Below are 12,449 nucleotides of genomic sequence, written 5' to 3' on the forward strand. Positions count from 1 at the left end.
CTCCACTTCTCCCAATGGTGGTGGTGGAGGTAGAGGTAGCTCCTGCTCCTCTCCTCTTGACAGTAAAGGTGGCAGGGGCTCCTCCTCCTCTGGCGGCCAAGGCTTCTCCCCTTCTGGCGGCCAAGGCGGCAGGGCTTCCTCCCCTTCAGGCGGCCAAGGCGGCAGGGCTTCCTCCCCTTCAGGCGGCCAAGGCGGCAGGGCTTCCTCCCCTCCAGGCTGCGAAGGCGGCAGGGCTTCCTCCCCTTCAGGCTGCGAAGGCGGCAGGGCTTCCTCCCCTTCAGGCTGCGACAGGGAAACCAGCAGGCATATTCCCTCTGCTGGCGGTGGTGGTGGGAGCGACATGTCGTCCTCCCATGGAGACGGAGGTGGCACCAGCAGGTATTCTCCCTCTGCTGGTGGTGGGAGCGACACGTCGTTCTCCCACGGCGGTGGAACCAGCAGGTATGCTCCCTCTGCTGGCGGAGGTGGGAGCGACACACAGTCCTCCCACGGAGACGGAGGTGGAACCAGCAGGAATGCTCCCTCTGCTGGCGGAGGTGGGAGCGACTCACAGTCCTCCCAGGGCGGTGGAGGTGGAACCAGCAGGAATGCTCCCTCTGCTGGCGGAGGTGGAAGCGACTCACAGTCCTCCCATGGAGATGGAGGCGGCACCAGCAGGTATTCCCCCTCTGCTGGCAGGTACCTGGGCTGTGGACCTTCGGCCTTCCCCTTCTTGGGCCGTGGACGCACCGACTCCCCCCTCTCGGGCCGTGGACGCACCGACTCCCCCCTCTCGGGCCGTGGACGCACCGACTCCCCCCTCTCGGGCCGTGGACGCACCGACTCCCCCCTCTCGGGCCGTCGACGCACCGACTCCCCCCTCTCGGGCCGTGGACGCACCGACTCCCCCCTCTCGGGCCGTGGACGCACCGACTCCTCCCTTTTAGGCGCAGGACGTTCGGGCTCCTCCCTTTTAGGCGCAGGACGTTCGGGCTCCTCCCTTTTAGGCGCAGGACGTTCGGGCTCCTCCCTTTTAGGCGCAGGACGTTCGGGCTCCTCCCACTCAGGCGCAGGACATTCAGTCTCCCTCTCCAGGTCTCCTCTCTCAGGTGGTGGTGGGACCAGCAGGCACTCTCCCTCTGCTGGTGGGAATGGGCATAGCAGGCACCCCTCTGACAGGAGAGGGCAGTTGAGTGGAGAATGTCCCCGCTCACCGCAGATGGGGCACCAGCAGTCATGCATGACCGCCCGGAGGATGGCATCCCAGCTGCTCTCCCGCTTGGTGGCCGCGGCTGGTAGCTCCCGCTTCTGGGGTCTCCCCCGGGGTATCTGGTCCTGGCTCGCTTGGGCAGCCCACTCCTCTCCCTGGTATTGGGTGGGGCAGATGGCCACTGTGTGCCCAAACTCCCCACAACCAGGGCACCACTCCTCCACCACAACAACCCCTGGTGGCCGCTGTTGCAGCTCCTTTTGCTGCCTTCTGCAGCTCTTCCTCCTCTCTCCTCTCATCTTTCTTCCTCCCATCCTCCTCTTCACTCCACACAATAAAAAAACGGAAAAAAATGAAAAAGATGTAGTAACGTCTTCTGCCTGCGTCCTGGAGGCGCTGCGATCCCACGCAGGACACCACGTGTGGCAGGAACGGCTGAGTGGTCTGACGTCACGGCAGAAGCAGGGACAACAAAAACAAAAAGGTAGGATGCAGTGGCGCGGGCGCCGTTTTATTTAATGAATCCAAAAATAAAATAACTATTTAAACAAAAGAACACTTGCTCACAGAGCAAAATAAAAGTGTAAACAAAAACAAATCTCGAACACAAAATCCAAAATAAATAAACCATACAGGTCAGGCTGGGCAGTCGCTGTCACTGTTCCTGTAGGCTATGCTTTAGTTTCGTTTTTAAATAAACCTTCTCTCGCTCTCCATCTCTATCACCCACACCGAACTAGAGATCTGCAGGCTTTTTATATTCAGGTGACCATCTCCCGATTAGCAACTAAATTAATCACTTAATTAATTCGGGAGATGGCCACCTTCTGCACGAGTTTTTTTTTTTTTCCATTACACCTGGCAGAGGACGAGCACCGATCTCGCCTCTGCCAGGACATGTTTTAAAAATAAACAAAACACGGCGCTACGCCGTCATAAATCAAAACAATAAAACATACGGCGCTCGCCGACATAAATACAATACACTAAAAATAAATAAACAATACAAAACAATCTGCACAGGGGCGGAGGGGGAGACCCCGATCTAAAAATAAATAAACAATGTACAGGGCTGCTCGCCCTGTTACACCTGGTAATATTTATTTATTTAAAATCGGCTTCTGCAACAACGTTGGCATCAGAGTAAATATATATATATATATACACATACATTGAATAACTACTCAATGAGTTTATAGGTTTTCCAAGCAGTTTTTTTTTTATTTCAAACTATTTGTTATTTGTTTATTTAGCTATTTGTTTATGATAGCTTGAAGCCTTCCAAGTCTAAAATTGCTTTCTGAGTTACCGAATTAAACAAAAAATCAGGGGGACACGGATATTTAATCGCTTTCTGTTGGACCGTGTAATCCTAAATGTATAAAACAGAGGATGAAAACAGTAAATGAGTTGGCACAAGCGTTTTGGTAAACACTGCCGTGCCATAGTTAAATGCCAAATATACTCTACCAGCTGGAAGCCTGATAAAACTAGAATAGAGACTGGTAATTGCTTAAATGTTTAAAGAAGATGTAGACATTCTATAATATACACAATTGTACAATATAAACTGTTCCTATGCAAAGTCATATAGTTTAGCTGCTGATTCATGTATACTGGACACTCGGGGTGTCACGATACACTAACATCACGATATGATATGCAGGTCGCAATACAATATGATGTATCGTAACGTAATCCTATTACGATACAATACATGTTGAGAAAGTATCACAATTCATAGATCGTTACACCACTATTGGTCACTGAACGTGTTAATGTCCAGCTATGCAATGAATAAATAAAAAGTCTTCACTTCCACTTACCAGCTAACTGAGCTTTATTAGTAGTCTATGCTATGGTGAATGCTATATAAAAACTAGTATTTTATTATTATTATTTTATTTCTTAGCAGATGCCCTTATCCAGGGCAACTTACAATTGTTACAAGATATTACATTATACAGATATCACATTATTTTTTACATACAATTACCCATTTATACAGTAGTTGTTTTTTTTTTGTTACTGGAGCAAAGTACCCTGCTCAAAAGTACAACAGCAGTGTCCCCCACCTGGGATTGAACCCACGACCCTCCGCTCTAGAGTCCAGAGCCCTAACCACTACTCCACACTGCTGCCCGTATTTGTTACTTATCAGTAAATAGGCAATAAACTGTGTAGAAAACTGCCACCAGCCATTTTTACAGTACTTTTATATTCTAAAACTTTTCTAGTTAGGGCAGCAGTGTGGAGTAGTGGTTAGGGCTCTGGACTCTTGACCGGAAGGTCGTGGGTTCAATCCCAGGTGGGACGCTACTGTACCCTTGAGCAAGGTACTTTACCTAGATTGCTCCAGTAAAAACCCAACTGTATAAATGGGTAATTGTATGTAAAAAAATAATGTAATTGTATGTAAAAATAATGTGCTATCTTGTAACAATTGTAAGTCACCCTGGATAAGGGCGTCTGCTAATAAATAAATAACGCCATACCGTTCACTATATGAATTTGCTGCTTTCCACAACATAAGAATTACACTTTTTAAGTGCAATAGCTTACATACATCATTCTCCAACATCAAGACCACACCAGTTTTTATAGTAATTTGTTAGTCAGGGTTTCAATAGGTAAGCAAAGCAATATTATCTTAAAACTTCCTAAGGTGTGCAGTGCAGGGACTAATGCTTTAATATTAAAAGCCCATGATTTTTATGGTAATTTATTTAAGAAACTGAAGTGTTTACCTAAATATTGGGGGGAGCTCAGGGCTTGTATTACTATAATGTTGCATCATTATTAAAATTGTACAATAGTTCATGGACACATGAGTGGTGTCATGCATGTCTTAATTATTGACCATTCAATTCCATATGTATATAGACTAATAGATGGGCTTCAGTGAGTTACAGGTAAATAATTCCATCTAGGGTCTCTGTGACGTCAAACTACGAGACCGAAGGTCGAGTAATTTATGAACTTTCACAGAAACCCGAGATGGAATTGTTTTCCTGTAACTCACTACAGGCCCATCTATTATTTATTTTATAATACATGAATACCGTTGTGATGCTGATATTAAAGAAGACTAGGTTCAGCAATACAGTTTTCTTTTTTTTTTTTTTTTAAACATAGTGTTTCAGTCTGTACAGACGTTCTATGTCGGTATCCGTTAGTGCTTCAGCTTTATTTGGATGATTGCCTTTTTTTTTTTTAATGTATTCTCATTTTGTTGATCATTAATGAACATTTCTGTACTGTGGGTGTTGTCGAGTGATTGAAAACGAGACATTTTGTGTTTGAATTGAAAGTGATGGTCTCGAGGAGTCAAATGGGTCAAAGTTCAAGTATATTTTCCTCTTGAGGAATCATCACTTTTTGACGTCACTACTGTGGCATTATGCCTTTTTCTAGAATGGCTCAGGATGCAAATATAGCCTTCAAGCTGTACAATATATTTCATCAAAAATAAATATATTCCCTGAACCAAATAGAACACCCTAAACAGGTTGACCCATTCTGTAATGGTTCAACTTACATTTAAAAAAAAAAAAAAAAAATGTTTCAAATGTTGGTAATGAAATGAATTCATTTTGCAGAAGCTGTGAGGAACACTGGGACATTTTAAGGCTCTAAAACACAGCCTGACGCATTGGAGGTGCTGCAAATTAGTAATAGGAGTTGACGTCTTTAACCTCTGGGTCACTGGTTGATCTCCAGAGCAGGTCATTAGTGATTTGAAGTCATTTTGATCTGATGGCAGTTGGGGGTCTTGCCAAGATTAGTTCTGATGGTCTCAAGCCTATTCCTTGTGGTCTTGTCAAGCATCCATATCTAATACCACTGGGGTTTGGCATTAAATGGCACAAATGCTGCTGGGTCTTCATGAAGACATAGGTTGAATGATCAAAGAGATGTCATTTACATCCCTTTATAAGGTGGCCTCTTCAAGAAAGAGTCGAGGTACATTAACAGGAAGGCGTGGGAACATTTGCACTGGAACTGCCTGTGCTGTACCTGCTCTGTTTAAATACGTCTTCAGTATATTGCACTGTAAACTGAGAGTCCATCCAAGCAATACATTCATATAAGTATCAGGTTAGAAAAAAGAATAAAATATAGCGAAGAAAAACAAAAAGCCATTTACCTTTTAATGGAATGTTTTCAATTAATTCTTTATAATCCACCAAGTTAAAATAATAGACAAGAAAGATTCAGTTATTATGAATAGATTTACCAAAATGTTAGTGTTAGGCCTCTGGCAATAACGATATCACAGATTTACTTTCAGGGTAAATTGCTGTGAACGCATAATGAAAAGGACAAGTTGAATACAATATGCTTTTGTTTTTTTAATTTACCACTTGACCAGTTTGTTGCGATTTCTTGAAAACAAGACACTATCAGAGGTCAATAATTTCACACTGCTTTTGATTTCACAGCAGAACTACATAGCACTGTTTTTAGAACTACATAGCACTGTATGACTTTCTGATAATAAATGTGTAATTCAGTTAAGACAGCTTGTCTGAGCTCAGACAAAAAAAAACATTTGAGTTACAACACTGATTAAAACTATTCCTCGAGTTCCTGGGAAAGGTGACGTTACTGGGTTCCACAGCTGGGAAACAAAGCTCTGCTTATTGACAGCTCTGGCACCGAGCACGCAGCAGAGAGGGCTTTCTCACACCGCTTGGCTCAACAAATCCTTTCAACCCATTTAATCATGCAGGAGGTACTTTAGTCAAATGGCTGGAACAAAACACTCCAACTGGTAGTTTTTACTGTGTAAAAATGTTCTTAGCTGTGTTTTTAGGTTATATATTGTACCTGTCTCCTGTTGGTTAAAGTGATTTTCACATTTCTGTTTAGAGGACTACTGTAAGATAATGACCACTGAACCACGATATTTTTACAGATTCTTAAATCGACTCATTTTGGTAATTTTAACTCAAATACCAAACACTGAGCACCTGGCGTTTTTATAACATTTTATGAGCTCAGTATTTTGTAATCCCAAGGAACAAAACTACTCAAACAATCAACATACCTATTTGCTCACTATTTAAAATGTAAATAACATTATGTATGTGCCCAATGAGCTATTCATGTAAAACTTAAACTGTTGCATTTTCATTGTGCATCAGTATATATATATATATATATATATATATATATATATATATATATATATATATATATATATATATATATATATATATATATATATATATATGACAGCTGTGGCACCATTGCTCAGACTTTACCTGATGTGTGGAAAATCACAGTGTGTCAGAGATACAAGTGCTGTCAACCCATCACATTTTGAAGGCACAGAAAATCATGTGAACAACCATAAAACTCTAAATGGTGTGAAAGTAGGAAGACCAAAAAGCAACTAAAGGGATACAGGAGAACTGTGGGAGGCTGCTCTCCTGCTTATGTTATATTTTTTGTACTTGATCTCATGATTATTAGTTACACTTTATACAGTATACTAGTCTGTGTACAGCTATGAACAAAAGTTTTGCATCAACTAGAATTTTAGGATTGAGACAATGATTGTTAATAAAATAAAATTTTTAAAAATATGAACATAATCTAGATCTATTATTTAACATAATGTAATAAAAGAAACTACAAAAAGCACAAGTCTACCAGAAGACATAATAGTAGAACAGTATTTCATGTTAGATTTCAAAATGTCACATTTTTCAATTTGTCAGATTTTTGTTACTTACATAGAAAACTACAAAGCGCTATGTAATTCAATATGTTAACGTAACATTACTCAGCAGGTTTTATTCGACTTTATGAAGCAAAATTAGTTAATTTTATAGGGTGTTCCAAATGTTTGGCCATAGTTATATACTGCAAGAGGAACTCACAATCTTCCTCAACACCAACATTCATCACGAAAAATGTAAAATTAATTTTGTACTTTTGCTCCGAGAGGTTAATGTTTTGTTTTTTGGGGGGTTTTTTATGGATGTTGCCAAGTCTACTTGATCTACTTGTTTAAGAAAAAAAAATATTTATATTATGGTGACAACCAGACACATAACCTGTAGATTTGCCAAAGCAGTATCTTGTGCATATGTGCTTATTAATTAAGGGAACTTTGGGCTGGTGTAAGGATAGACGCAGTGCAAACAACTGCGGCTGGAAACTCCAAATTGCCTAGCAGCCAGGCAATTATTTTCCACTGCCGCCTATGTAAGCTTAAAAGCAATGCAAATTACTCAACACGCACAAATAATGAGCTGTAATCATGATGAGGGTTGCAATGAGCGCCGTCTGTGCATCAGGCTATTTAGCAGCTGCACTTACAGCCGAGAGTTGAGGTGAGTTAGGAGTACAGACAGCAGTAGGCGCTGTATGAGATTTGTGGAGCACGAAAATCAAACCAAACAAAAAAATGTCAAAGGAAAGGCAGAAAGTCCTCTTGATGCACGGAAAAGAAAAGTTTTCTGAGGAGGAGCTGAGAGTCCTTACGGCTGAGTTCATGCAGCATGAAACTGAGTTATTTGGAAAAGCCTCAGCCAACTTCAGTTATGCTACCATAGAGGCCATATAGTCCTCTATAGTGGAGAAAGTCAATGCTGTCGGTCATCCTAGACCTAATAACTGAATTTCACCTTTTCACCAGGTGATGAAAAGATGAAATTCAGCTATGAGGTCTAGGATGACCTGCGGAGTGAGACGATAACGCCTTGCCACCGCATCCTCCAGCATCCCAAACAAAGTAACCTTGTGTCTTCTCCGTCTTGCTCTTCTCCTCCGAAGGTATTCCTGCCTGTCCTCAATAAGAGCCAAGTGTTGCAGCATCACGAAGTGTACCACAGCAGCCATCCTGAGGCCAATGACAGGTCTCTGAAGGTGTGTGGTTTTATACGGCTCTTAATTACTTGCTTCTTCAGTGGTTTGCACCTTGGAAGAGGAGGTGCAAAGTTTTCAGAGGGTCAGCAATTGCCCAAGTGCAAAGCAAAATCCTTACATCTCATTACAATGTTTGCGCCCACTTAGTATTCCAGATCCCTGCCCAATTCCATGCTCTTTGCTTCATTTGAATACATTTCAATATTCTTTTAATGGATTAATGATGGCAAAGTGTTAATTTTATAGCGGGTGCAGAACAGCAGATGAAAACCATTCTTTACATATGCAGCATTTTTAGTGGCTGTTAGTCCCACAGATTTTGGCCGCAATATGGGTGTTTTGCAAGCGCAAGTCACTTTGAACATATCCTTACATCAGCCCCTTTATGTCACAGATTTGGGAAAACTGAAGATGCAGAAACCTGACTCTAAAGTACTACATTTTTTTCAATAAATATGTGACACATTTTTCAAGCTTATTACAGAACAACTTGCCAAGTCCCTTCATAACACTTTCGTTATTCAATTTTTTTCTGTTGTTTTTACACAGACATTTTTAAAATCAGTCTAAAACATTATATGAGCATTTGTATTTTTGTAAGGTGTGTCAATTTTTTTAAATTTTTTTTAAACATCTACAGCTAAAATATATATTTTACATAATTCAATCAAGACAGTCTTAAACTGTATCTCTCATGCAACGTAAATGATGATGTACAGTACATCATATAAAAATGAATACATTGGCAGGTATCAGGATAATTCAACTCGTCTGTTGACAAGGATTAGGCTATATTTCAGACTCTATGAAGCAATGCTTTTCATATGAAGGGAAATATATGGTTTGTTGGTTGGTTGGTTGGTCAGTACCTGTAATAGCAGGCGCTCAAAAGCCAGGAAGCTGTCCCACTTGGTTAACTGGGGGCTCCTCAGTGTCTGCACAGTCGCCAGGGAGAGCTGCAAGGTCCCGCAGTGGTTCTGCATGGCTTTGAAGTTGTTCTTAAACAGATGGATGTAGGAACTGAGCTGCTCAGGTGTGACTCTACCTGCAGAGAAAAAAATGATGGATGAAGACTATGGCACATCTCCTCGTTTAAGCAGTTTAAAAAAAACACTTGCAGGAACTCCACAGAGAAGAAATGAGCTGCAGACCAATCCCTAGGCAAGGGATACCACTATATTTTGTAAGAAACAGGTAAACCAATAACATACAATGTGCTATATTTAAATAATTAAAGATAAGCACACCATTCTAACAGCCAAACCTGACATACCAGGGTGTTGGAAATTTCTAAGCCTGCAAAGATTGACTTAATAATAAAACTGCTTTACAAGTGTATCTACAGAACAAGCATCTGCTGTTTCTGCATTTCCTTAATTGATTCATTTCTTTATTGCGTTCTCTGTTTTCTTGACAGTTAGTAATCTGAAAATGTATGAATCTGCAAATGTAGACATAACAAGCATCAGAGCATAATAGCTGTAAAAAATATATATCACCATTATATAAAACAAAGTGCATCTAAGCTGCAGAAACTCACATCACAAACATTTCTTGTGATGTTGCCTTTTCAGGTCATTTTTTTGCTTTCTGATGTCTTAAAATCTTAACCTTTTCTGACAAATGCCTTTAACAGAATGTGAAGAATGCTGTATAAAATATTGTAAGAAAGAATACCAATGGCCAGTGGTTCTGTATTCTAATGAAGGAATACTGTATATTGTTAACACGTTTTATGTTTGAAGATGGAACAATTTTATTTTTATAAACATAACCAGGACAGTAACAGGGATGTGCTTGTATTGTCTGATTGATGGATTTGCTCCACAAAGTACATGAGCCACAAAACTTTTGCCAGCTAAAAGATTTAAGAGCATCCAGTTGATTAATAATGGGAAAATAACATTATTACTCTGATGGTTACATTTTCCTTTTTTAAACAAAATAAATAAATGGTAGCTCATAAAACATAACTTAGAAAAAAGTTTGTCTGGTGTTTATTTTGAAAGAGCTACAGTTCTATGTTAAGAATGTCTGTCTGTCGCATACATTCCTGATACATTTATATCAAATTATGTTTGGAAGGCCTGAGATGGACTCACTAGATACACCTCCTTAACCACAAATACACCTTTTCCTTAGTTTTTTAGAACAGGTCATACTGAAATAAGTAGTTATGTGAACAAAGGATGTTTGGGTTTTCTGTCTAAAATTAAAATGTATTCAAATGAAACTTGAACGTTGTCCAAAAAAATCCAGACACAGAAAAGGCCTATTGTCAACAGACTCCCCTTCTCAAAGCTACAGTAAGGTTAGCCAGAATGTACTCCGCTCTTGTGCCAACCTTAATTTAACTAATGCCAACACACAAATCCACTGATGGGTTGTCTACAGTATTTCAGCGATTTGTTTAAATCAACTTTGTAACCGAATAGAAAAAAATGGCATAATGTGGGAACACTTGTAATACGAGAGTTATATTCAAATATGAGATAGCATATTTTTAATCCCTTACAAAAGCTGTCGATATCATTATAAATATTACAAAAAAACAGCTGTCTACAGTACCTGTACTGTACAAAACATAACAGAAAAATGCTGCCCAAATTAGCTGTCAGAGTAGAAGTTAATTACAGAGTTGTCTTGATTTAATTACTGTAGCTGGGGCAAAAGAATACAAATGCCAGCAGAACAAGCAAGATGTGCAAAAACTTGAACAGGTTTACAGATAAAAAAAGAACTGTAAAATAGTTAAGTCAAGGTTTTTCCACTTTGCTGGCTGACAACATGAAAACGTAATGCATAAATAAATAATTTGCAATCTAAGAGAGTCACCCCCCACCCCCTCCCCCGACGCCTAGTGGACCGCCTAAGCAGTGGAGGGAATACCACAGGGGGCAGTATGTCGTCTCCGCCGAGGCGAAGAGATCGACCTGCGCCTTCCCGAATCGTTCCCAAAGGTGCTCCACCACCTGAGGGTGTAGCCACCACTCTGACCAATGTGCACCCTCCCTGGAAAGGAGGTCCTCTGCCCAGTTCACCACTCCAGGAAGATGCGTTGCTTGTAGGGACAGCAGGTTCCTTTGAGCCCACATCAAAAACCAGAAGGCAATGTGATGTAACCCCGGGGACTGGAGGCCATCCTGGTGGTTGACATATGCTACTACTGCAGTGCTGACCGTCTGGATCAACAGATGAGTTACTTGCAGCACTGGGAGGAAGTGCTGGAGGGCAAGTAAAACAGCCTGCAACTCCATCATGTTTATGTGCAGGGACATCCAGCAGCCCGACCAGGTGCCGCGGACTCCTCTGCCTTCCCAGACTGTCCCCCAACCCAAGCTGGAGGCATCCATCGTCACCACTTCACGGTTCAACACTACTCCCATCCGCACACCTTCGCGCAGGTAAGAGGCCGTCCTCCACCAATGCAGGGCTGCCGAACACGAGTGAGACACTGTCAGTCGATGGTGTCTGTCGTGCTTCGGATGTAAATGAAATGCATTGAGCCATGCTTACAGCTGTGGCCATCAGCCCCAACAGTTTCTGGCACAACACCAAAGTAACCTCCTATCCCTGTCGACCAGGTTGTAGCCTGTCCCATCAGGGCTGACATGGAGCACAAAAGTGGGGGCACACTAGCTTTTGAGGCAGCCTTGGAACTAGGCTCCACCTCAATAGAGAGCGCAGGCTCCCCTCCTTCATCCATCTCAGTGGTGAAGGAGCCCTCACCTCAGGAGACCGCTATGGATATAGCATCCTCCTCTGCCATCAGTCAGGGGTTAAATCATTTCCATTTGAGACATATATAACGACAGTGCAAGGAAGGGGCTTGGCTGCAAATAGTCCAGTTTTTGCAAGATTTCTTCCAAAACATAAAAAGGGAGCATTTTTGTAGTAGGAACATTCCTGCAAGGTATCCAGAAGGACAAGACATTGCCGCTAAGAAGGAAGATTTGTTTCACCAAGGATTTGCACATGCTGGAATTAAGTAAGTCTTAGTTGTATTTCTTTAAAACAACACTTTAATGTCCCAGTTGAAATACTTACAGATTGTAATAGTCACAATGATTGCTTTAACTTAAGCACTAATTCGTTGTTTTTAAAAGTAAGTGCTTTTTGTTGGGGTACTCTGTAGTTGATTTTTTCATCAGATATTTCACTCTGTCTATCTCCATTGAGAACAGTCCATCTCCAGCTTTATTTTTGAGAGAAATAAACACTTTCAGGCTACTTCAAAAAGGGGCATTCACTTTACTTTTCTTGTAGTAAGTGCTTTTCTTTGGGGTAGCTTTATTGCTGCATTTCAAAAGGTCTGCATAGTGGCGTGCTGAACTAGGTACTAAGTACCGCATGCAACAGCTATCCCTGTGCACCAAGAGCA

The 12,449-nt window shown here is 41.4% G+C and overlaps 1 protein-coding gene across 1 annotated transcript in view; it reads right to left on the reverse strand.

Annotated features, from left to right (window-relative positions):
• The window catches only part of LOC117408661 (sec1 family domain-containing protein 2), a 208,588-nt gene that overhangs the window by 167,335 nt on the left and 28,804 nt on the right, over positions 1-12,449 (reverse strand). The window contains exon 4 of the mRNA XM_034013856.3: positions 8,938-9,113. Coding sequence (XP_033869747.3) covers positions 8,938-9,113 — 176 coding nt within the window. The remainder of the gene's footprint in view (positions 1-8,937; positions 9,114-12,449) is intronic.

This window comes from Acipenser ruthenus, chromosome 2 (assembly GCF_902713425.1).
Source record: "Acipenser ruthenus chromosome 2, fAciRut3.2 maternal haplotype, whole genome shotgun sequence".
In the NCBI taxonomy this organism is placed as follows: Eukaryota; Metazoa; Chordata; class Actinopteri; order Acipenseriformes; family Acipenseridae; genus Acipenser; species Acipenser ruthenus.